This window comes from Perissodus microlepis, chromosome 2 (genome assembly GCF_051167445.1).
Source record: "Perissodus microlepis isolate ML-2025 ecotype Zambia chromosome 2, ASM5116744v1, whole genome shotgun sequence".
Taxonomy (NCBI): domain Eukaryota; kingdom Metazoa; phylum Chordata; class Actinopteri; order Cichliformes; family Cichlidae; genus Perissodus; species Perissodus microlepis.
In genome coordinates this window covers 25,488,860-25,513,668 of record NC_140462.1, presented here as the reverse complement: position 1 = coordinate 25,513,668, position 24,809 = coordinate 25,488,860, and the positions used below count along the sequence as shown (strand labels likewise).

The 24,809-nt window shown below is 43.2% G+C and overlaps 1 protein-coding gene across 3 annotated transcripts in view; it reads right to left on the bottom strand.

The window, feature by feature from the left end:
* LOC146392791 (transcription factor COE3) overlaps positions 1-24,809 on the bottom strand; it is a 141,556-nt gene that overhangs the window by 96,537 nt on the left and 20,210 nt on the right. For all 3 annotated transcript variants that reach the window (XM_084953375.1, XM_084953391.1, XM_084953384.1), the window contains exons 3-6: positions 24,500-24,563; positions 21,831-21,886; positions 16,702-16,775; positions 5,903-5,971 (exon numbers count right to left, since the gene is read on the bottom strand). In XM_084953375.1, coding sequence (XP_084809501.1) covers positions 5,903-5,971; positions 16,702-16,775; positions 21,831-21,886; positions 24,500-24,563 — 263 coding nt within the window. The remainder of the gene's footprint in view (positions 1-5,902; positions 5,972-16,701; positions 16,776-21,830; positions 21,887-24,499; positions 24,564-24,809) is intronic.

Sequence of the window (24,809 nt, the reverse complement as noted above, 5' to 3'; positions counted from 1 at the left end):
CTTCATCAATGACATCACAAGAGTGAGAAGATATGACTGCAAAACCATCTGATCCGACTCCGTGACCATGCAGCGTGATGTCACATGAATAAAGAAAACAGTAAAAGCAGCACGAGTGGCCTCTTTTACTACGTCTGACTAATTCCTTTAGTTTCCTCCTGAAGCGCCTCCTTAAATCAAGCCTTCCTCTCCTCACCGCAGCCTTGCTGGGATTTCAGCTCCCGTGAGACGATAAAGCATCTTAACTGCGAGACAAAGATGCTGCGCAGGAGTTTCTTTGTGCAAATGATGATTAATTCTCAAAGCAGTTGGCACGCAGATGAAGTAAAACACTTTCCACAAAAAACTCCAAACTTATTCTGAACCTTTTCACTCATTACTCTGGGTATTTCGGCAGATAGACGAGGAGGAGGAGGAGACTGAGGAGGAAGGGGAGGAGGAGGAGTTTGTGCTCCTAAGAGTGCATCTGCACATCAGCTGAAGAAGACAAAGTCATGGAGCTGTAAAGAACACCTCTTCCTCTGTGGAGGTCAAAGGTCGCTCTCCATCACCCTAAACTCACCTCTCTACAGATGACATCAAAGCTGCAAATGGCTGTAGAGGAACAAGTGCAGATGAGGGGGGGGGTCACGACCTCCATGTAAGGCCCGACCATTAACGGGGGAGGGCGATGGTCAAACGGTTGAAGAGGAGGGGGAGGACAGAGGCACGGGCGGGTGAAGAGGTGCGCTCTGGGTAATTAGAGCCCGGCCTCCTCGTACATTTTGACACTCTACGGCAATTTATTGCCCCGCTCGGGCAACTTGGCCACCCATCTAATTGCAATATTAGCGTGTAATAGCAGCGGTGTTACGGCGATCCGTCAGCGCCGCTTTCTGCTGCCTCGGCAGGATTCACCCATTAACCGTAAACGAAGGAAACAAAGCGACCTCTGAGAGGCGCATCACCGCACATTTATATTCACTCACACACACACACACACACACACAGCTGACACTGAGCTTCAGGTTCAGACCAGATTTAAGGAGCAGTCTACCGACTTTATTAGAATATATTTTTGTGCACTTTTCACAAACTTGTCTTTTTAAAATTAGCAAATACGAACACAAAAACCTGCAGGCAGTGAAACGTTACAGTGACCCAGCAGCGAGGAGGTCCAGGCAGGAGGCGTTCGCCTGCTTTATTCACAGGTGATGGAGGCATGAAGGGAGACAAAAGGTCGAGAGAAAGGCGTGAAGACAAAGCAAACGAAGAAAAAAACATGAAAAGACGCGTTTCCTCATAAAACAAGAAGAATGGGAGCGTTTGATTTACTTCAGTGAGACGTGGATTCTGAGCATTAAACTGCTTTACTGTAGCTACATCATTTGCATGATGGGTCACTAAAAACACACTAAAGCACCATCACCACCACCCCAGTGAAAGGTGTGTGCGTGTGCGTGTGTGTGTGTGTGTGTGTTAGGGGGATCACAGTAATAAATCCCTGCATTTTTTAACAGGCGCTGAAATGCAGAGACAAACGAAGCTCCAGTAAATCACAGCAGACGACTGACAGTGTGTCTGCACACATATGTATGTGTGTGTGTGTGTGTGTGTGTGTGTGTGTGTGTATTCCCTGGGTTAGTGGACTAGTATCAGTGTCCTGTCCTAATTAAAGCGGTCAGGCTGCAGAGAAACATCCAGGAAATAGAAAATAATTTTCCAGAGTTTGTCAGGATGTCACAGAACCAGGGGACGTCATGTGATTTAGAAATTATACGTCCATGTCTGTGTTTCGCAAAAGATAGCGTGTGTGTTTTACGTGAATCTACCAGCATCTGTGATCACCATGTCATCGTCCTTCGAGTTTTGGCTCTTCTAATGGAGTCGCTCTTTCTAATAATAGATTTCCATGAACCTCAGGGATTTGCACCCAAAATGTTAAAACTATTACAGCCTCGGGAAAAAGGCAGAAGAAAACCAACATAAGAAATGAACAGACCAAAATCAGCAATGCCGATTCACACGGGACTGATATTTTCACAGGACTTCTGATTTGGGTGAAACAATCTCCTTTCACTGGATTTTTTAACTTTAAAAATAACAGATGTGGCAGATTTGGGATCCAGAGGTAATATCCTGTGATTACAGTATAAGTTTAGGATTTTGAGATCAGAGGAACCTGCGAGTGTCCAGTCACTTTTTCCACCTTTTTAATCTCCAAGTGACCTGAACTGGAAGACAATCAGTAATTCAAGGAATGGGAAGCTAATTTTCCAGCACATACTGATAGATACTAACATTCACTGGGAGAAATAAAGCTCAGATTCCACTGGTTAAATTCCTATTTGGTTCAAATAGGCTTTATTAGAAGAAATTGGAATTCTGGCTAATGTTGGCCGATAAGTTTATCAGCTAGCTGGCTAACATTAGCTTGATTCATCATAAAAGAAAATCACAGCAACAATCCACTGAAGCTGTTTTTTATTGTAAAGATCCTACAATAAAAGTGTTCTGTTACCCCGATTTGTTTGTGACCTCTGACCTTGAAGTTTAGGGTCTCTCCCCGTCCAAAGTAAGTGCCCAGAGGCGTTAGCCAAGATGGCTGCTGAGGGTCAAAACTTGCTTCTAGAAGGGCTGCACTTAATGCTTCAGTGCGTAACCACAGACCACTCTGAAACCCTACACTGTAATCTGACGTGCACTTCTCTGGAAATTCGCTGCAGTTTTTGAATTTATTAGTGACAGAATAAAAATCACCGCCTTGAAATGAGCAATGATAATCATAGCATAAATTTGAGGATTGTGCACAGGTACAATGCACAATCTGTACTTTTTCTAAATATTCTAAATATTCTAAATTATTTAAACATCTTCCAGTACCCTGCTTTGTCTGCACACTACAATCTGGGTTTCCCATTTTTATCTGTACTCTGTTTTCGTAACTATTGTCCATGATGTAATTTTTTTTTGCTGTTTCTGTTCTGTGTCCTGTTCTGTTTGTACATGTGCTTTTTTTCTGCTGTTACAACCAAATTTCCCCTGGTGGGACAATTAAAGGATTGTTCTATTCTTCTAGGACTCACAGGTGGCAGCAAATTCCTGGAAGGAGGGTGATGAAGGTATCAGAATATACAAAGTGGAAAAACTTGGAGGAAAAATATCTTCTAAAGACCAGACCACAACATAGAGCAAAGATTTTATTTTGTTTGTATCGTGGTTGGCTCGAGATATAAAACAACGGGACATGACCACAAGACGAGCAACGCCACGCACGAGCAAGAACGCTGCCAATGGCGCCGGACATTTAGATATGTTACATCATCGACTCTGCAAAGAGTCAATGCAGAAGTCTGAACCAGGATTTAGATTTCACCCTGAGGTTTGGGTGGACACATTAGAGTCCTTCACATGTGTGACAAAACACACGGAGAGGTGACAAAGCCTTTAAACACACACACATACACACACACAGAGTCTGAGGTGAGAGGACACAGCAGTGTGTGTGTGTGTGTCAGTGTCACTGTGGGTGTACTTGTGTGTTTTCTCTTATAAATGTGTGTGTCAGAGCTCACACACTATGGAAGTGTGTATCACCTGTATGTGTGTGTGTGCGTGTGTGTGGCTGAGGTCCAAGGCCTCTCTAACGAGCCAACATGGACTTGGTCCTGGCGCCCCTCCCCCCCCCCCCGACCTCTTCTGAGGTCACTGGCTCCCACCACTGCGACCCGACCAATCGCAGCCAGGCGTTGTGACGGACAGCCGCCGACTCCAAGGACACCGAGGGCGGAGGGATTAGACGGTGAGGACGAGCTCCGCGTTAATAAAGGATTGTGATGCTGGCGGTTGTGAGTGCCTGATTGGATGTGGAGGGTTTTTTTTTTAATGTGGCATTGGATGAAAAATAAATGAAGGAATCACGGCTGCTGTTTTAAAATCAGAAAAAAAAAAAAACGTATTTTTCCGAGGGCATGAATTTATTGACATGCACTGAATCACATTTTTGGGTCAGTGTTTCCCAGCTGTACGTTTTCATGGATGAGAATAAAAGAAAAGGAGCGTTACCGGACCTCTTTAGGTCTTAAAGAGCTGCAGACGCTGCGATCAGCCGCCAGTTCGCACTCGTACTGCAGCATGTAAATGTTATTTTGCTGTTGCTGGTGTTGATTAAACAATTCACACGGCGGCGTCTCGTGCCGGAAGCGAGAGGTGAGAAAGAAGTGAGACGCCAAAAAAACAGAAGAAGCAGGAAAGAAACAAAAGAAATCCGACTGATGCCAGCAACAGCTGCACAGAGAGCACAGCTGGATTGCATCAACATGTGCGAGAGGTTCATACATGCAAACATTTTATGTGATCTTAACCTTACCTCCCTGCAGGCTAATTTGCATAAAAATCGCCTCACAAAAAGTTTCACGTTATTCTTTTTAAAGCTTCTTTTTCTGCTGAACGTTCAGCTATCAGTTCTTAAACGTCGGTGTCCTTAAACGCACCACTACATGGGGTTTTCATTTGCCACTTTCACAATTTATTTTCTGAATAAAAATATAGATATTCTTTACTTAAGCAGAACCTGTAAAAACAGCAGAGAACTGACCATCTCATTAAAATAAACAGCTCAGTGTTTTCAGTCTTTCTGCCATAAATTCTTTTTAATATGTGGTGAATGTTGTATTTTAAGGGACCTAACAGACATCTAACAAACCAAATTCCACCAAAAACATTTTTTTCCAATCTGAAAACATAACAAGCTCCAAGTCTAGAAATACATACATCTATTTCTGGTTTTGAGGGACACAAACCCCAGTCTCCAGGGTGAAAGTCACATCTTTGATCCTTCATCCACAGCAACATTTACGTCTTTAAGGCTTTTTTTGCTCAAAAATTCTTCCACTGCAGGAGATGCAAAGCATCACAATAATACGATGGGTCAGTTGCAAGGATTCTTGGTTGTGGAGCGAGATTAATATGAAATTTAAACAATATCAGATACATCGTTAAGAAAATTATGCTAGTTTTGTTTATTTAGAGGTAATTAGTCCATCGTTGTTAGCCGCAGCTTTCTGGCACAGCGTCGTCCATGTTGGCTAGCTCACCTTTATCAAACAGTCGCCATGTTTCACAGCTCGCTGAGCTCAGCGCAGCATTTTAGTTGTAACTACTGTCCTCTGGCAGCATGTCTGAGCAGTGCACAATAATACAAGCACTAAATGTAGCATCCATCTATAACTTTAACCCTGTGAGGACTAATCCATCAGTGTTAGGTCTAACCCATTTTAGAAAGATGTGTCCCGTAGAAGTTTTTTTTCTCCCTTTACAAAAACAGAAAGATTGGTATTTTAACACCATAATCCCACCCAAGCCTCATTCGTACATTACCACAAGATTTCCACACGAAAGGACCGAGACAAGTGGGCCGAGTTTAATATCCTGCATACACAAACAATTACAACAACAACTCAAACTTTTGCTGAAGGCGGAGAGATGCAGATTTCTGGGGAAAAAACGGGACTGAAGTTAGATTGACTCTCTAAAAATCAGCCTAACTGATGGTTTCTATTGATGAATGAGAAGTAAGACATTCACAGTGAGAAGCAAATAAACCAAAAGTGTATTTTATCCTGTTTGCTGGATAGAAGTAACCCTGACCTGCAGTTTGCACTGCGCTGCGTTCACTTGCAGCAACTAGAGATAATCAAACAACTGATTCCCTCCATTTATACTCGGCAACAGCCGGCTTTACGCCGACCGTGCAATTAGACGTCACAGAAACGATTCGCGATCGCAAGCAGGAGGCTAAACCAATGTCCAATCATATACGCCAATCACTGTGCGATCACTCCTGATGTTCATGAGCATCACAAACTGAGCCAGAAACTTGAACCAGACACAGCAGCAGAAAGAAAATCAGAACAGTTCCTACCTGTCGATGATGACGGGGTCAGAGGGCGTCTCATTGCGATTTCCGCAGCTCTTCTTGTCACAACACCGGCTGTGAAAGGAAAGGACACACGGAGTTAACACGACTTGAAAAAGCAACAGATTTAAACGTTACCCAAAACAGGTGGAGGTCAATGAGCCTCTCTAACCTTTAAAAATTAGTAAAACCATCAGTGATCTTCACATTCACAGCTCGCTGAGCTCAGCGGACTGTTCCAACAAGTCACCAGTAGTGTTAAAAAAAATGCAAATTCAGTTTCAGGTTTTTCACAAATTGCTGAACATGAGTCATAAAAGAGAGAACAGGGAAATAAAATAATTCAAACCACATTCAAGAATGAAGCTTAATTGCAGGGGATGTTAAGAAAATAAGTTGTCTTTAAATTAACTAAAGTGACTTCTAACTTTATCTGTAGTTTCAACCAAATTTGTGAAAAAATATCGATTAAAAAAAAAAAAAAAATTAGTTAATAATCTGCTTTTATTTTAACTTTTATTTTGAAAAGCAGGTTGGTGTCAGATACACACACACACAGACAGACACACAGCTGAGTCCAGCTGGGTGGGGTCCAAGCCAAGGTCACTAACAGTTGGATGATACCCAGCAATGGAAGCACCCCCACCCTCCCCGGTGCCATCGCCCTGACAACCAGCCAGCCAACCGAAGGGCGCCTCGCCAAACAGCCGTCCAGGTAGCCAGAGGGCGAAGCGGCCGGTGTTTCATCCAAGCGGCCGCAGACTCCAAAATTAAACGAGCCAGTAGCCCGTCCAGAGTCTGTGCAGGCATCCGGAGGGAGCGCTGGATTTCTACTTCAGCTCTGCAGGGTGGGGGACGGGTGGAGCCAAATGAGGCTTTTGGTATGGTGGGTCAGTGTGGCATGTAGAACAGCAGTCGGCTGAGCCCGGCACATTAATATCCATCAGATGGATGGACAGATGAGACGCCGCTGCAGACGTTTACACACTGAAACTGCAGGAAACTGTCTGAATGACGAAGCGTCCAAATGTCCTGACGGCTGGAGGCCATCAGTGAATGCATCGTGAGGTGTGCAGTCAGGTAGGGGATGTAACAAAGTACATCAGTACTGACTGATCTGAATATTGATATCCAATCAAATTTATTTATAATGTGATGCAGATGTTATGGGACGGACGAGATCAAAGAATCAGGCCAAAAACCACCATCAGATTTAAATATTAAAATAATTCTATAAGAAAAAAGACAAAACAGGGTAAAAATACAATACAGTGACTACGCTTTGGAAAGATTGTGGTTAAATCTGTTCACCCTCACGTGTCACTCCGTCTATATGGCCACAGGGACGACGGCCAGGTTTGCACATGTGCAAAGTCCTCATAAGGAGGCTGGAGGGATGGTTGTGGTACACTTCCTGTTTGGACCTTTAGCATTCTGCAGTTCTTTCACTTCCACTCGTTGGTTACGGCATTAAAAACTAGTCGGTTAACGAGAACTCGCTGAGAAACGAGCACCGATTCAGGCCCTAACTCAAAGGACGCCCTGACGTAAGTTAACCAAACCAAAGCCACACCCCTGGGACGAGAACAGGCTGAATGACATTTTTACATGGTGAAAGGTTGTAATTGGATATCCCGGCATCCTGACACGTCACACCGTGTTCGTAACCATGGCACTAAGGGCCGCGCTATGTGACGGCCTGGGGATGAGGACAGGGTGGTGTCGCCATCCCGTCTCTTTAATATTTAAACATTTCACAAAAGCCAAGAGTGTAGCTCTCAAAGCACTGTGTGCTGCCCTTCTGGAGGCTTCCAGAACTTGGCCAATCAGAGTAAGGTGAGTTTTTTTTAGAGAGTCTTAAAGTCTTAAAGCGAGAGGCAAAGCTGCCCTATTAGGGTTAGGAGCGAGAAATGAGAAGAAGGACGCTTCAGTGACCTCTCATGCAGCCTTCAACGGGGTGAAGCTGCTTGGGCTGGAAGCTGATCAGCTGCGAATACAAACTGCAGGAGAGGTGCTGCAGAGCTGATTGGGTTTACAGCACTTTAATGTACATTTATAGTATTATTTTTTTCAGAGGGATGTGTTGTTGTTTTCATTTGTAGTTGGTATTAATTACTACAAAAGGTGGACAAAGTCGATTTAGGGCTCAGAGTTCAAACTAAACCAGCAAAATAAGTTTTTAATAAACAGTCAGTAAATCAACAGAAATAATGAATAACATTTGTGGCGTTCACTCATGTGCCTTTTTTTTTGAGGATATTGACTGTGAATATTTTTATTTCTCATGAAAACATGCAGAGGATGTTAAAGTGTTTTTACTGCCCTGAGCAGTGCCTGCAGGCGTTCCTCTCAGGCTGCATGTTCAACCTCTACCAATCAGAGGGGAGGCCGAGCAAGGCCAGTTTATTTGTAGAGCACCTTTCAACAACAAGGCGACACAAAGTGTTTTACATGCAACAACGACTACACAGTATGAATAAATACTTCATATTTAATTAATTAAAAGAGCCGAGAGGCAGATGGAACCGCGGCACACGTTTAAAAATCAAAGTGAAGTATTGCTGAGATCTGAAGACAACAACAAATGTGGAAAAGTCCGATCTTTGAATTTCACAACAGGGATGAATTTACGTGTTCTTGCTAACACATTGCATGTTGATAAACATGTAAAAACTTTTTGCTTCCACTTGGGTTGAGGGGCCAATCTTCCTCATACTGTCTTGGAAAGAGTCAGTCATGCTTTTGATTTGGGAAGACAAAACCCCACTGCTCGACGTTTAGCTCAGATGAGATGATGCATCTGAGATGAGAACGTGTTACTCCGGTTTTAGCTTCACCTTGTTGGCTTATTGATTATTTTTAAGAGAGTATAAATGGGTTACCATTTAGCTGACTGATCTTTTGCGCCAAGTCTCTGGAATACTGGAATTATATATTAGAACCGCCCCAAATGTTTCTGCATGTAAATGTTTATTGAAGACTCATTTCTGCTGTCTTTAATTCAAGCCAAACCTTAGCATCTTGTAATCAGTTTTTTTTCTCTTTTTTCCTGCCTGTGAAGCACTTTGGCTTTGGTTCCTTTAAATGTACTATAGAACTAAACGTGACCTTGACCATTTCATGTAAAAATAAACACAAATCATCTGCTAGAACAGCAAACCCCAACCCCCAGGCCATGGACCAGTACTGGTCCGTGAGTCGTTTGGCTGCGAGAGTTGAGGCTCGGGTGTGAAATTTATGATTTCAGGGTTTTTAGCGTTATTTTTTTAATCGTTTATATCGTTAACTCGGTTTCCCTGGGTCTTTTCCCGTGTGTTATGAATAATATTAATTTTTTTGGTACTGTTACTGGTTTTATTTTGTTGTATTTATCCGCGACACCTTAAAGGCCGGTCCGCGAAAATATTGTCGAACATAAACCGGTCCGTGGCACAAAAAAGGTTGGGGACCGCTGTGTTAGAACATAATGATATGAGGAATGTGAACAATGATGTTTATCGGCCAACAGACCATCAAATAGACCATTCCTGTCATTATCAGCAGGAGAAGCTATAAAAATTATGAAAATACAGTTAAACGTCTAAAATAATTCTCCTCCTTCAGATCTTCGCATTTTTCAAAGCCGTCCAGTGGACCAAATTGGAGTGTTGTGCAGGCCAATTCTGGGCCCCGGGCCTTATTTTTGAGATCCCTGTTGTATTCACTCAGTTCATGTTTGCATAACTTATATTCCAGTGGACTGAAACGTTAACATAAGCTTCACATTCAGTACAAAAACATTTAAATGCTGCACTATTTCTTACATTTAAGCTCAGCTTACTTTTAAGCTGCAGCTCGGTATCACTCCCAGTTTCTCCGCCTCAGAGGACATTTTTCAGCCAACAATGAGACAGAAACGTTCAGATATTTGTCAAAATTAATTTACAATGGCGAGCTCGAGCTTTCTGAAATGCAAATATAAAAAAATCTGACACAAGCGATCCATCTATCATTAAAATAACAACACGATCCCGACACAAGATCTAATTTTCTTCCTTCTGACAAGCTGCTCTGCACAATGCTTTTCTCTTATCGCTGCGAGGGTCATTAACATATCTTCCGGTAATTCTTAAAAATTAATCATATTGCATATGACCCGTGACGTCCTGCGTTCGCCCCATGCTGTCCTGAATCAAATTGCCATTTGACAAACAAGCGTCAAATCGAGGCTGCGAATGCCAAATGAGTCGCTTTATGAATCATTTATCACACCGTTTGATCTCTAAGTACAGAAAAATCATAAACCGAGTGCCGTGTTTGTGTCTCTGTATGGACGTGTGACTGTTGCCATAGAACGCGCCACAATAATTTATTCCCCCAGCTACTTGGAGCCATTAGTGAAAGTTCCAGGAGACCAATTAGCATTGGAAACCCACTGGTGCTGCTGTGGTGACAACCTCCTCCAAACTGCCAAAGAAGTGTTATAAACAAACTGGACCCCAGGAGCACTGCCGGGGCCCCTCCAGGGACCTGGGGCCCCTTTCCAAAGACGAAAACAAACCTTGGCTGAGCGTCCACAATATCGCCCTAATGACGTTTCCCCCCGGGCCGCAAACAGGCTAACACCACGGCCGGCTAATGACTGCGAGGAACAACACACATAGACCTGAGAGGGGCTGAGTGTGTGTGTGTGTGTGTGTGTGGCTAAAATAAAACAAACAGTGTGTGTGGTGTTGCTGCTGTCACTCATTTGGCGGCGAGAGCTCGTCCCTGCTGCAGAGAGAGACTGGTCGTACACACACACACACACACTCTCTCTCTCTCTCTCTCTCTCAGGCCACCAAAAACATTGGAGCCACAGGAGCCAGTTTGGCCGGCGAGCCTCAGACAGGCCACACAAGCATCATTACCGCTGGCTGCTCCTCCTCGCCACTTCAGACGTCACCACAAGTGGAATCTACTTAAGCCACAAAGAGAAGGTTTGTCCAGGCATGTCGGTGCTGCTATCTCTCTCTCTCACACACACACACACACAGAAGGAAAATAAACAGCGATTCCCACTGCGTCACTTGGATCACAGCATCCAGATAACACAGAGTGGGACGGGCCGGGGATGCAGGGCTCACTTTCAAAGGGCAAGTGTTGTAATTACCCAAAGGCTTGGAAAACCTCAGCAGCCGCCAGGCCCGCTGATTCGCTCCAGCCCGGCCTGGACGCCACCTTCCTCTGTGAGCGCGGCAGCAGGTTTTCCTCAGCATCGCCCGAAGCCTGGCAGCCAATGAGGCGAGGCGAGCCGAGGCGAGGCAAGCGGCCCGGAGCTGGCGAGCCTCCGGGAGCCTGCTGGCAATGCCGCAGTGCCAACCTGGCTGCTGCCGCCGCCGCTGCAGCGCCTGCTTCTCACTGCTTCTCGCTGCTTCTCGCTACTTTGTGATTGCAGAGATCAGTTTAAGAAGGGCTAATGTGAATCGGTAATATGACGGCGAGGTCAGAGCTCAAACACACAGTGAAGGAACCTGACAGTGTCCCAGAGCGGCTTCCAGAAAAACAGATACCACCAAACCCAGTTCCAACTCAGTAACTGAATAAAAATCCAGAATTTAATCTGCGATAATCCAGGAACAAACCAAATCACACCAGAGATAATCCAGAAATGTGTTTGACAAACATCTTCAAACTACAAGCACTCAGATGGAAATCTGCACCACTGCAAACCCAAAAGCTCAAAACTTTTGAGAGTTTGTGATGTTTTCTCTGTAACTAGTAACTTAAACTCTTGTTCAGACTGAGGGTCCCTCATTTTAACATTTACGTGTATTTTCTTCAAATTAGTGCATCCGCTGCACATGTGCTGTATTTTGCACTGATGCTGTAGCATCCTGGCTGGATGTTCTCCAGGTTTACAGGATGAAGGGACTAAAACATTCAGTTACTTAGGCTGGGATTTGTTTTCATGCTTGAATAACAAAGCTGTGACACCATTAGTGTAGCGCGTAACTGGACAGAGTGATGCTCTGTCACTGTCACTATCTCAGTGACAATTTCTGAGTTCGGTGGTTCTTGTATGATTAAAGTGCATGAAAAAGGTTTTTTTCTACATGACTGTTAAATGTATATAAAATATAAATCTGTTAGTAACCAACAACTCAAGCAGTGAGAGCATAATGTTTCTTTTTCAGAGTTTTAGGCAGGTTTAAAACCTAAACATAGGCTCAAATCAGATCTAATACCAGTTTCATCAACATACTGACCAACATGAGAAGGATATCAGCAAAAAGTAGGATGATGAGGACTAGAATTCACTACCAAGGGCATTCATTTCTTTCATTTTTGCTGCATTCTTCAAGATTTATGAGGGGGGGGAAAGAAATGACTAGATATCAGATTTTTAAGGTCTAAAACAAGCTCAGTTTAATGTAAATACTGACTATTTCATGTCTTTTCATCTTTTCAGGTTTTCCTAGAAAACCTAACTACTTTAAGACCCGAAGAAACCCAGAGAAGGTCTCTATTAAAAAAACCATTAGAGGGTAACATCCTGCAGCAGGTGCTACACCCAAAGGTGCAGCATCCAGGTAGACAAACCAATGGGGACGCCCATAAAGACGACCTCACCTGGGGCCATGGAGGCAGAGAAACACGGAGCGCGTGTTGGAAACAGCGAGGCAGTCTCTGATGCCTCACTCATTAGTGAATGGAAACACAACATCCATCAGGGGGAAAGCTGGTTAATAATCGCACTCAATCACATAATGACTGAAGCTCAGAGACGCCGACAGCCAGCCGTCGTTATGGAAATGAAGCTCGTATCGACGGAATCTCGCAGGGGGAAGTGAGCTCGATAAAAAGTGAGAGCAGAAGGGAAGTTCACAGATACTCAAGTCTGGCTGAAAAAGCGGGAGAGATAAACGGCAGAGCAGGAGGCGGATGCAAGGTCGAAAATGTCAGACCTGTTCTTGTTTTAACCGCTTCAAGTTCAACTGAACGGTACAATCTGAGTTTTCTGCTCACTGTGTAAACCAATCCAACAAACATTTAAACCTGTTTATTCCATTTTTAACTTTTTTAGCAACATCTTAACAGTTTGAAAACCAGTCTACTAAACATTTAAACAAGTTCCACTCTGAGCTGTTGCTGTTTTTGCCCAGTTTACTCTAAAGATTACCCAGTTTACTCTAAAGATTACCCAGATTACTATACACACTGCACACTAAAGCAGGTTAACGTTGTCAATTTTATTTTCAGATTTGCACCAACTCACCACACACGTGTACACTTTACATTAAGGTTTACACCATTTTTACCTATTTATTAAACATCTTAACAGTGTGCACCCAATTTAACCCAATTTACCACATATTTAAACTGATTTTAAAGTTATCAGTTTCCCAAACCACTTCTAGATAAACTTTTTGCACATTTGGCTCTTTTTATTTTATAGATAAACCAACAAAACTGCACACCTAGGACAGGTAGCTAGGCCCGTCTTTTCCAGATTTACACCAACTATTTTACTCCAAATATGCACCAATTTATTCAAATGTTATGATGGCTGAAATTTTATGCAAACATGAACTGAGTGATTACTTAATTTAAAAATTTTGAAAAAAACTGTTCAGGTTCATACAAAGTTGTTACTATTTAAACCAGTTCACTGCCCATATAAACTGACTCGCTGTACATTTGGTCCAGTTTACTGAGCAGATTACAACGTTACTGGACTATTACTGTATACTGCAGCACACTCATAATCTCATTCACCAAGGTCTGTAGCCTGATTGGTGACACCCTGGCAACCAAGTGATAGGAAAAATGTGCATTCCCGGCTGGCAAGTGGTGACTGGAGGTTGCTGGCAGTCAGTCGCTAAGAGGGTCCTGCACCAAAAACCTCGCTTTGGTTGCCAGCAGAAAGCTGCAGTCATCCATAGTTTGCATGGAAGACACAAACTTCTCTGCAGACATTCACAAAACACTCGCCAAGCTGGTGAAGCTGTGAAAAGTGGAAACAGAAAGAGTTCCCCTTCAAGGTTTTTTTCCCTAAAGATGTAACAATCATTAACCCCAGCAACCGCTCTCCAGCCATTTAGGCAAGTTTTACCTATCAGTGACTGGTCTCCAGGTCCTTGGCACTAAGGCCTAAGTCAGTTAATACAGCCAGATTTATACAAAATTATACACTGACAATCCAGTTAACTCCAAATATACTGCATGTACTAATTCATTAAAACAATGAATCCAATCTATTCCCTTTATTGTTTTAATGTAAACCAGCTTGTGGAACACATTTGGCTCAGTTTATCCCAGATGAGCCAGTTTATTGTAGTACACCTAAACCAGTTAACTCTACAAACAGACTAGTTAACATGTAAACTAATTTATTAATTCATTCACCAATTCACTGCCCCTAAAAAGTTATAAAAGGATATTATGTCCACATTAACCAGTTTATTCACACTGGGAAACAAACAGATGAGCGATAAATAAATATAAACCATCAAAAATGATAATTTTTTTTCCTACATGTGGAGAAACAGGCTGCTGGAGCTCCAACTGACACTTCAGATTCAGTTGTATATATATATTTGTGTGTTTGTGTGTCCTATTTTCACCATGCTACACACACACACACACACACACACACACACTATGGTTGTTCTTCACTCCTTCACTCCTCGGTCTGAACCAGTAAAACCATTAACTCACAGACGACAGCAGAGACACGCAGGGCAGGAAACGTGTTGATTGGTGTGATGAACAACAACCCAACAGCTGCTCTTTTTTCCTCTCACAAAAACACAGAGCGTTCAGGCCAACAAATGTACACACACACTTTATCAATAAAACCTCGAATAACGAAAAGCCGTACAGGAGTACCTTTAAAGTTACAAAATACCTCAAAAAGGGAAGAAATGAAAATATATTCAGGCACAAAGCTGCCACTAGAATGAAAGCAGAAACTAGAAAACACAACGGAAACCAAATCCATACACAATATTTAAGATTTACAATTCAGGTACAGATTAAAATATGAAGATAATTAAGAATTCAAATAAAAATGTAAAAGTGAAACTAAATTCTGATGTAAAACCATCATCAAATCTACATCCTGTAAAACATTTTTAAATGCCCTCACTGTGTAAAAGTAACATGAATTTCACAACGTCCAAGAAAACGACACCCAAACAAATACAAATTTTATTATAAACCTGTATTATATACAGGGCTCACACAGGAGCTCGAAATCATTGAAAATGGTTGAATTTTAATGCTGTTTTTCGAGGTTAGACAGGTGATTGGATTTTGGGCATAGTGCATTTTTATCTAACAGAGGTTCATTTATTAGATGGAGAAACAAATTAAGTCAGAAAGCTTCTGTGCCACCTCCGCCAGTCTGTTTCAGTGGGTGACACCCCCCCCCATGGACAGTGGGACTCAGAGGTGAGTGCACAGACATGTACAAATACATATTATCAATAACACAAGCAACTCTCCTGCAACTCAAACATTAGCCTAGCACAACTAGCCAACTTACAGCTAACCGAGTAACGGTCACACAATAAGAAAGTTGTCACCGACCAAAGACAAACATCTGATCATTAGGCCATGTTTTCATGCGCTTTGCAATCTGCAGCATTTCTCAAGTGTTAAATTAGTTTTGGTTTTTTTTGTTTTGATGCCTGACATTGAACCGACTACGCTCATTTTGAAAAACAGCTCAACTTTTGTGAATCACCTGTAAAATTAACAACACTATTTCGGGATTGTGCTCAAATCTTGCCGCATTTTTTTAAAACCAGGCCCTAAGGCTGCATGTTTAAATAAAGGCAGATAAATAATGTGTTCTAAATGTAAATAACAATATATCATTTTTAATGACAGATTCACATTGAGAGACAAATTTTCTAATATTTTTAGTAAAGAATTTATTTATAGAATTTTAAGCGAAGATGAAATTGCCAGAAAACTGCTTGGACCCTGGAAAAGGTGTCTGGATATTTTTATAGCAAAATTAGTCTTTTCTGATTAACTTAATGAATTGACTAACGTGTTCACAAAATCTGAAGATGATATTTGTCCTAGAAGAAGCACATACACCGCTCAAACTCTGGGCTTGGAGAGGCCTCCAAAAGATTAACGCTTAACATTCCCAAAGTTGAGTGTTTTCATTTCCTCTGAAGAATTTTATCTAACATATAACAAAAAAATGAATACATCATTCCATAGAAATTATACCCAAAACTAATCGACAATAATAATGACTTCCAGCTTTTTATTTTCCTTCTTGGACTCTTTTAGAGCAGCTTTGCATGATTCACATTTCAAAAATAATCCTTATTTATATTCTACTGTACTCTCTTTACACCCCCACCCTCTCTGAAACAAGACTTTTTAGCTCCCGTCTCATTAAGCCTGCTTATTTGTGATTGGCCAGCTTCTATCAGTTTCTTTGTTTTTGGACACACCTACAAAATTCTGTTATTCAGTTGTTTAAATTTGATCAGTTATTTACATTTTAAACACCTTCTTCTCTCAGAGACAAAAACTCTTCTTCACATCTAAACTTCTCCATTATCCAATCATCTTTTGGTTTAAATATCACAATCTAACAAGCACGCACTTCCTCTGCAAGCATAATTAACACTCCACACACACACACTGCAGGGAGATAATTACACTGCACTGTTATTAAACCATGCTTCAGCCTGAACAAAAACACAAATTAAAAAGTCACAGGTTTGACAGAAACTGCCGCCTGCTCTCCTGCCAAAGTGCCGGTGAGCCAAGCGCTGAATCCGTGAACAGACAGCACATCTGTTTTCTTATCTTACCTGCACATGATCTCGTGGGTGAGGAGGACGCGACACATCTCCGGGTTCTTGTCCTGTCCTTCATACAGGATGGGCTGATGGGACAGAAGCAAACAGCTGATTACGACAGAGAACTCATCTCCTTAAAACTCATCACATGAAATCGTATGGCCTACAATCTCATTTATTTTTCCTCCCACAGAGTACAAATCTGCAAATGGGTAAAGAACTGTTAAACAAAACAAGACAAATCAGCTCATTGTGAATGATGCATTTTAGCTGAATATGTTAAACGAGTTAAACTAGTTAAAAGAACCAAACTCTGTCAAAATATATCTGCTTATGAGGTAACCAGTTTTCACATTCAAAAGTTAAAACTGGGCTTAAGGAGATTTAACCGCAGCATCATCCAGACTCTGAACTGAATAAAACCAGCTGGGAACCAGTTTTAGCAACTGGGGATCAGACCTTGAAGGACCCCACTGGGTGGTGGTCAGAGGTGAACTGGGCACCCTACCCTGGAGCCTACTGTGGGAGAGTTCAAGTACCTCAGAGTCTTATTTACGAGCGAGGGAAGGCGGGAGATTGTCACAGCATCTGCAGTGATGGGAACGAATTACTGGGCCTTTGTGGTAAATGATAAATGAACTAGTTCTAATAAAGCACTTCTCGACTCTATTGGAGAACTCAAAGTACTATAAACAACACGTCGCATTCACACAAGCACTTTCTACTTAAAATTCACATACAGTCACACTCCAATGGACGCATCAGAGAGCAACGTTGGGTAGTATCTTGCCCAAAAGGTATTTGGCATGCAGACTGGAGCAGCCAGGGATCGAATCACCAGCTCTGCCTCCTGAGATCTGTGAAGAGAGAGCTGGTTGAACTACCAGTCGAACTACCTCTAAGGCTAGAAGCAGTGGGCAGGAACCTAAAAGTTAAACTGCAGATATCAGTGGCTGAAATGAGCTTCCTCCGAAGCCTCAGACACCGAGTGAGGAGCTCAGTCATTTGTCAGGGACTCCAAAAAGGAGGCAGTTGAGGTGCTTCAGTATCTACCCGAGACCCCTCTTTGAGACCTCGTCAGTGAGGTGTTTCAGGCATGTCCTACAGGGAGAAGACCTCAGGACATGAAGGAGAGATGCCATCTCTCGGCTGGTCTGGGAATGCCTCCATGTTTCTCCAGAAGAGCTGGAGAAGGCGGCCGGGCATCTCTGCTGCCTCCGTGAGCCGAACCGATATAGGTGGCAGCAAATGCAAAAGCAAAAAACCCCCCCCCCCAACCATTTAAACTAGTTTAGTCTGTATACTAGCATTCATCGCTTTCCTGCTGTACATCCGGTTCAGCTTCAATCTGATCAGCTGATATTTAGATGTGTGCAGGTGTTCCTTTTATTTTGTCATCCCCCTCTGCCTATCCACAGTCTGCACCAGTAATAAAGTCAAACATGGCCTCCAACCATTCACACCTCCCACCACCTCCCCTTTTGGTGGTCTCAGCCTCCTCTGGCCTTCCCAGAATTCCCTGCCAGATGGCGGGTGGCGCCCCAGGATGAAGCCCCCCTCCTCATCCTCCACTCTCCCTCCTCCTCGCCCCCGCAGAGCTGTCGTGTCAAAGTCTGGATGACGGATGACCGCTGTGAGTAGGGCTAGGTGTGCGATTGTACTTGTATATGGGTGTTTGTGGGGACCCACGTCCTTATGGGGACGTTTTTGGAAGGAGAGGGCATCAGTGCGGGTTTGAGGGCTCGGGTTTGACTCTGCCTGATTTTCACCGTGATGGGACTCCTTTATTTCAGAGAGGGCCCTCACAGAGACAGAAGCAGAAATGTGTGTGTGGTTTTTGTAATACCCTGGTTGTTGTAAATGAACTCCACTAAAAGCACACGGGTGTGTGTCCTCACCCCTCCTCCTCCTCCTCTTTTCTTTTTTCCTGCGATGACCTACTGCTACCTCATCCACCTTTATAGTCAAAACAGACCTCCACCCTGCACACACACACACACATACACACACACACTCACACACACCCTGGGGGACCATACTTTTAGGATAACGACCACTTCTGCATTATTGATCCCGATCCTGGCTCTGTTCCTCTGGATTAAAACGCTCCAGTTTGACCAGGAGGGATGTGGATTGCATCAGGGACACACACACACACACACACACACACACAGAACTGGTGGTCGATATTTATACATCATCATTCCTGATGCATGAGTCCTGTGAGTGCGTGACTGCATGTCCACTTTCATGCTTATTTGCAGGTTAATGTCCCCTTTCTGCGGGGACACACCTCAGACATTTTCAGACGTTCACATGTTTAAAAAGTGAGGACGAGGCCGTTTTGGAAAAAATAATGTTGTTTATTAGAAAGTGAATATTTGGAAAAGGTGAGATGTTTTGGGCAGGACTGAGTATCTTTATTAAAATTTTGTTCTGAGTAAATATTTCACAAAAAAACTTTGAGAACAAAAACGACTGTTTTTCAGATTAAAGTTCAGCAGCCTTCAGAGTGTGTGTGTGTTTGCAGTGACACTAAAAACGCTGTTTACATGTCGCTTTAAAGTGTTTCTCATTCTCTGCATAGTTTTTGTCATTCAAGCACTGATGCATGTTTTGTAAAGGGAGCATGTCGGAAAGTTACAAATTTGTTTGTCAGTGAAAGTTTTAAAACGTGGGGTTTCCAAAGATATTAAAAGCTTAAGGAGAAAATCATGAACCTGGGGTGTGAACGATTTGGAGCACATTAAGACTTGTTTTAGAAGAGGAGGCTGATTTTTACAAAAGGTTAAAAACAGGAAGATGAGGCCTACATTGAGGAAGTCTTCACAACAGTTTGCTTAAGACGACATGAGAAACGTGTGCTGAACATTTCTTAACCCTCTCGAGGCAGGCGTTGCCGATTTGCAACAGTTAAAAACTAACAACCTGATTACCCCACATACATATTTTATGAGTTTTTTTTTTACTCAGGAGTACCACTGCAGGACTTGGTTGTGCATTAGCAACAAAAAGTTTAATTTGAGCCTGAGAGGGTTAAATATGAGTTATTTGAGCTCAGAAATATTTTCCAAAAGGAGCACAAACACCTCCCGCGGGGGTCTCCCGGTGTGTGAGCCCCTCGGCCTTGTTGCATGATGTGACTCACTGTGCAGAAGTTACTGTGCCAGCTGCATCGCTGCACGGTCCAATCTGCATTAATGCAGCTCCTCCTCGCTCTGACAAACCCGTGGACGCGGGGCTCCTAACAGCTCCTCGACGGGGATTTATCGATCCATGGGGACTCCAGCCGACCTGTCTGTCAGGCCTGCCTCTCCACCAATGGGGTGTCGTGTACTGGGAGGTGAAGGTGTGTGTGTGTGTCATGGAGGAGGAGGTGTCAGGATTATTGTCTCCAGTGTGCCGCCGCTGCGCCACATTAGGGCCTATTGATCGGTTTGGCTGACGCTTTGTCGGGGAGCCGCTTGGTACATCGATCGGTGACATGCCGACAGGGCCGCAGCAGCCGGGAGGGTTGTGATATGACGGGGGATAAATAAGCTGAAGCTGGGAGGAGAAGCGAGCACATTTGGATGTCTTTTAATATTTACAGTGACAAACATCTGAGGTAGAGCACTCGACGAGAGGAACAGGAGGATCTGGAGGAACGAGGAGGGAGGTCAGCCGGCAGCGCTGACAGGAATGTGGAAACATTTGGAGGTTTTTGTTGGCAGCGAGGTCGTTCACAGGTTCAAATCCCACACGGGGGTTTCTGAGTGAGTGAAAACCGGAAAGATGGGAGGACGTGGAGTCAGCTGAAGCCCGAGCTACATCGAGTGGAAAGGAAAACACATCAGTGCTGCTTGAGTTTAAGAAAGTAAGGAGGAGGCGGAGGAGGACAGGAAAGTTTAGTTTTAACTTTAGGGGAACGCTTTAAGATTACAGTAGGTTTGAACTATGTGCCTGAAACCGGCAGAGAAGTCTTGTTTGTTACGCGTTCGGGGACACTATCAGGCAGACACAACATATGAATAATCCTTAGTACAAATCTATAGGAGATGCCTGCATAGCCAAAGATGGCGTCCCGCCCCCGTCCAGAACCAAAGAACCAAAGAGCAACCTGACCCGGAAACATAAGAGCCAATCATGTTGTTGTGCTGATTGCTCCGATGGTTCTGGATGATTCCCATTAACAGTAACTCAGCGACATATCAGAACAATCGTGTTCCACACTGAAAGAACAGATATGATTTGATCTTGACAGTCGGCATTCGACTGATCCATGAAACATTCAACGATCCAACGCATTTGTCTGACCTACTCCAGTATTCTTAATCTGACAACTCAACTTTGTTCTTTGCCCACTAATTCTTTTTTCACCCTTTTATTTACCACCTCTGACAATATTATCTGATTTATTTAGTTTGTCTATTTTTGACCGAGATTAGTCGTAAAGTTTGGGAAGGACTTGCAAGAAAATGGCACAGTTTAAGGTATTCAGTACTGAGTCAATCCAGGAATCCCTCAAAGGGTTTTACTTCTATAAGATCTGCATCATAGCTTCAAAAATACAACTCAAACTGTATTTGGGATGAATTTTAAAGCCAGAAATGAGACACCAGTACAAAAATCTACAGATATTAATAATCTTGTGTTGTCCTCGGGATTCCCATATACTTGTCTGCCATTCACCTAGGGACCATTTTTGAACCGAGGACAACACAAGGGTTACCAACCTTCTATAGGTAATATTTAGAAACAACCAGAAGACAGGCTCTGATTGGTTAAGATGGTTTCCCGAAAAATATCAAACGACTCTGAAAAATTGTATTTTGAGTCGTGTTCACCAGACGTTTCTTCTGCTCACCGTAAACTACCAGGAAATAGAGCAACTCTAAAACTCCAATGCAACTGTCTGCTTGATGTTTGTAAGACTATTCAAGCCCACTAAAATATTTCCCAGTTGTGTTTTATTTCAGTCAAACTAATCTGGGCTTTAGGGCTCAATCCAGGCAGTTTCGAGGCTGCACGTCGTTGTGCAGAAACACGCTGTGTGACATTTAAAACACGCCGCTGTGACATGTGAAGGTGTGTAAAACAAACTCACTCTGATGTAAACACTATGAGTGAATCAGAGCTCAGGTGTGCGTGCGCTACCTCACCTGTTTGGTCATGGAGTCTATGAGCCGGACGTAGAGATCCTGTTCTGTCCTGATGCCTGAAAAACACACAGAGAGAAGCATGAGCATACACACACACACAAACACACAGTTCAGATATAAATTACTGTCATCAACATGCCCGCGTTTGCCTCTTATGCTAATCCGCCCCCCAACAAAGGATCTGATTCCTGATAACGTGCTGTAAATGAATTCTGTTCCGATTCATGTCCTGGTTGTGTATTTGTGTTTTCTAGCGCTCTTGTCGTCTCGCCCCGGCGTCGCTCACACCCCTCAGCAAAAACAAACAGCGGCGCTGCTCCAGAGCTGTTTATTATTTATGGGCCAGGCCGCCTTCTCCGGCCCCCCCGCCGCCTTTTTCCTCAAGGATAACAAGGAATCCTCATTCTCCGACAAATTAAATATCAATCAGAGCTGCTTGTCTTTTATTAGCCATGCATCCGGGCGTAAATGTGACACAAACACGACATGGGGTGGAGGAAGTAAATTGCAGGGAACACCTGTTAGCGGCGGAGCAGCTCTAATTGTATTGTGCGTTTGAGCTTTTTTTCCCTCTACTTCTTGCTTTGCGGGCCGTTTGCTCGCAGCTTCCTCTGCTTTCTAATTGACATGATTCACTCCTCGCTCTGCGGCTGAGCGCTAAGCAGTCTGCAGCCTAAATGGCGGCTATCCGTCCCGCTTGCAGATGAGGTCAATTACCTCTGTAAGATGCTAATCCGACGACGCCGACTCATATTAGAGTGATTTATCCCCCTTTGGAAGAAAACGCTCTTTTATGTCCCACTTTATCTGGCGTTTCTGCGGGGGTCTGAGAGCATTACGGCCGCCCTCCTCCTGCAGCTCTGGACTCGTGCCAGCACAAAGGCGAGCTGTGTGTTTTGAATCAGCAAAAGATCCCTCCACTTCCCCCACACCACCACCACCACCACACCACCACCACCAACCGATGGACAAAACAGAGCTCAGATATTCCAGATGTCCGCCGCTCCGCGTGCTGATAATGAAAAAGTTTTTCCAGCCTCGCAGTCTTAAAAGTGCACAGCTGAGTTAAACTCTAACTCCGGTGAGGTGACCTTTAATATAAATTCCATCTCCGCTAATTCTAAACTCTAAATCATCCAGGAAAAGTTCAACCGCAAACCAACACAGACAGTTTCACCTGTGGGAAAGAGCGATCATTAACTCGACTTCATCAATCAATACTGCAAATCTAAAATGCAGCCTGAACAAAGACTCGGCTGACCTGCAGCAGCAGCAGCAGCAGCATTTAAAAACGTCTCACTTCGGCTTTAATTTCATGCTGTCAGTCATTCTTTAAGAGCACAGCACATGCAAATGCGTCTCCAGTGTAAGGAACATATTATTGATGGGTTTTTGGACTTGGACCTAAACAACCTGCAGCATGCTGGCAGAGCGGGCTGCTTCACATCTGCCTTCATTACTCATCACGAACATTGAGAATTAGCAGAAATATTGGCATTATTTCCATTATGCTTTGACCTCAGATTGCATCATCAGTGCTTTCGTTGTAGCTTTTTTACATGCTGCGAAAGACAGACTTGATTGTCTTACTTGCACTAGATCTACTGAATTTCGTCGCCGTCACGCTTACCGTAAGTACGTGACAGCCTTCTGCCTCCTGACAAATCAGGAGAGAGATTTATTAAACCCGTTTGTCCCTGCTGTTTTTTACTTCTTGTCTTTGTCTCTACCGCCTCTGTAACCATCCTCTCTGCCTCTGAAGTCTGATTTCATTAACTCTTTCCTGCTTCAAACACTCCTAAAATCAAACTCCAAATTCTTTCAGCTCCAATAAACTGATCAATATGTGGCTTTTTGAAAAACAGGATGTACAAGGTTTAGCAAAGTTAGACGTTAACAGGAAGTTAGCTAGCTAGTCCCTTCTACAGATGGTACAACCTAATCTGACTGAAGGATTTCTTTAAACTAAACTCTATTGCTCTAATATAACTTTGGACTTTTGTTTTAAAACTAAACAGCACTGACGTAAAATGCTAAAATAGACCAAACTTCAGCCAAAGAACCTCTGATCCATCCAAAACACGAAGTTAGTCATTAATTAGTCTGCTGTGTGGTTTGGGTTACTGTGAAGTCCTGATGCTAAACTTAGTGTTCACACTGAAATCTGAGTCGGCCTCAGAGCGATTCTATTCTGAATAGATATCAGTAGTCTGGGATACCAGGAGCCTGTGAGCTGCAGTTACACCGAGAGGGTTTAAAAACTTTGTCTGTTCAGAAAAATAAAGGCGAAAAAACCAAAGCCTCGTCCAACACAACAGACACCTGGACCCGAAACAAACAAAAAGACGCGGCAGTTTTCTGCAAACTGGTTTAGTGCAACTGGAAACCAGTCCTAATGAAGAAGCCCTGGTTCAGAGTCAGGAGCTACAAACGGACTAAACAAAAACAGGAAAATCTTCTTCAGGGTTCAGTTAACAGGAGGAGGCAACGGAAAAACTCTGACAGTAAATCTGTGAGGAAAAAGTTGTAATTTTTTTCTTTTTCTACCTTCAAAAATGACTCGCTAGCAGGATGTTTACAGCTTACAGAAAGCATTTTCAGCCTTTTTTCTTTTTACAGACTTCCACCTCTGATTCCAGATCAGTGGCATATTCACACACTCGGCTCACCATTGCTGTAGAGGAGCTGTAGCCTGTAGTGGATTCCATTGTTGGTCTTCTCGCCGTTGTACTCCTGTCACAAAAACACAAAGTACACGTTAAACAACGCCATCCTGACTGTGCATTTGACATGTAAGAAAGTATTACAGAAAGGTTATTTAGAAATCCTAAGAAAAGCAGATGATGATTGATGATGTGTTTAAAATAAAAGCCACTAAAAGGACGCCTCTGCTGAGCTCAGCAAGCTGTGAAACATGACAAGTTGTCAACAAAAGCTGGTTCAGAGGACCCATGGTCCTTTTCCCAAATATTAGAGCTG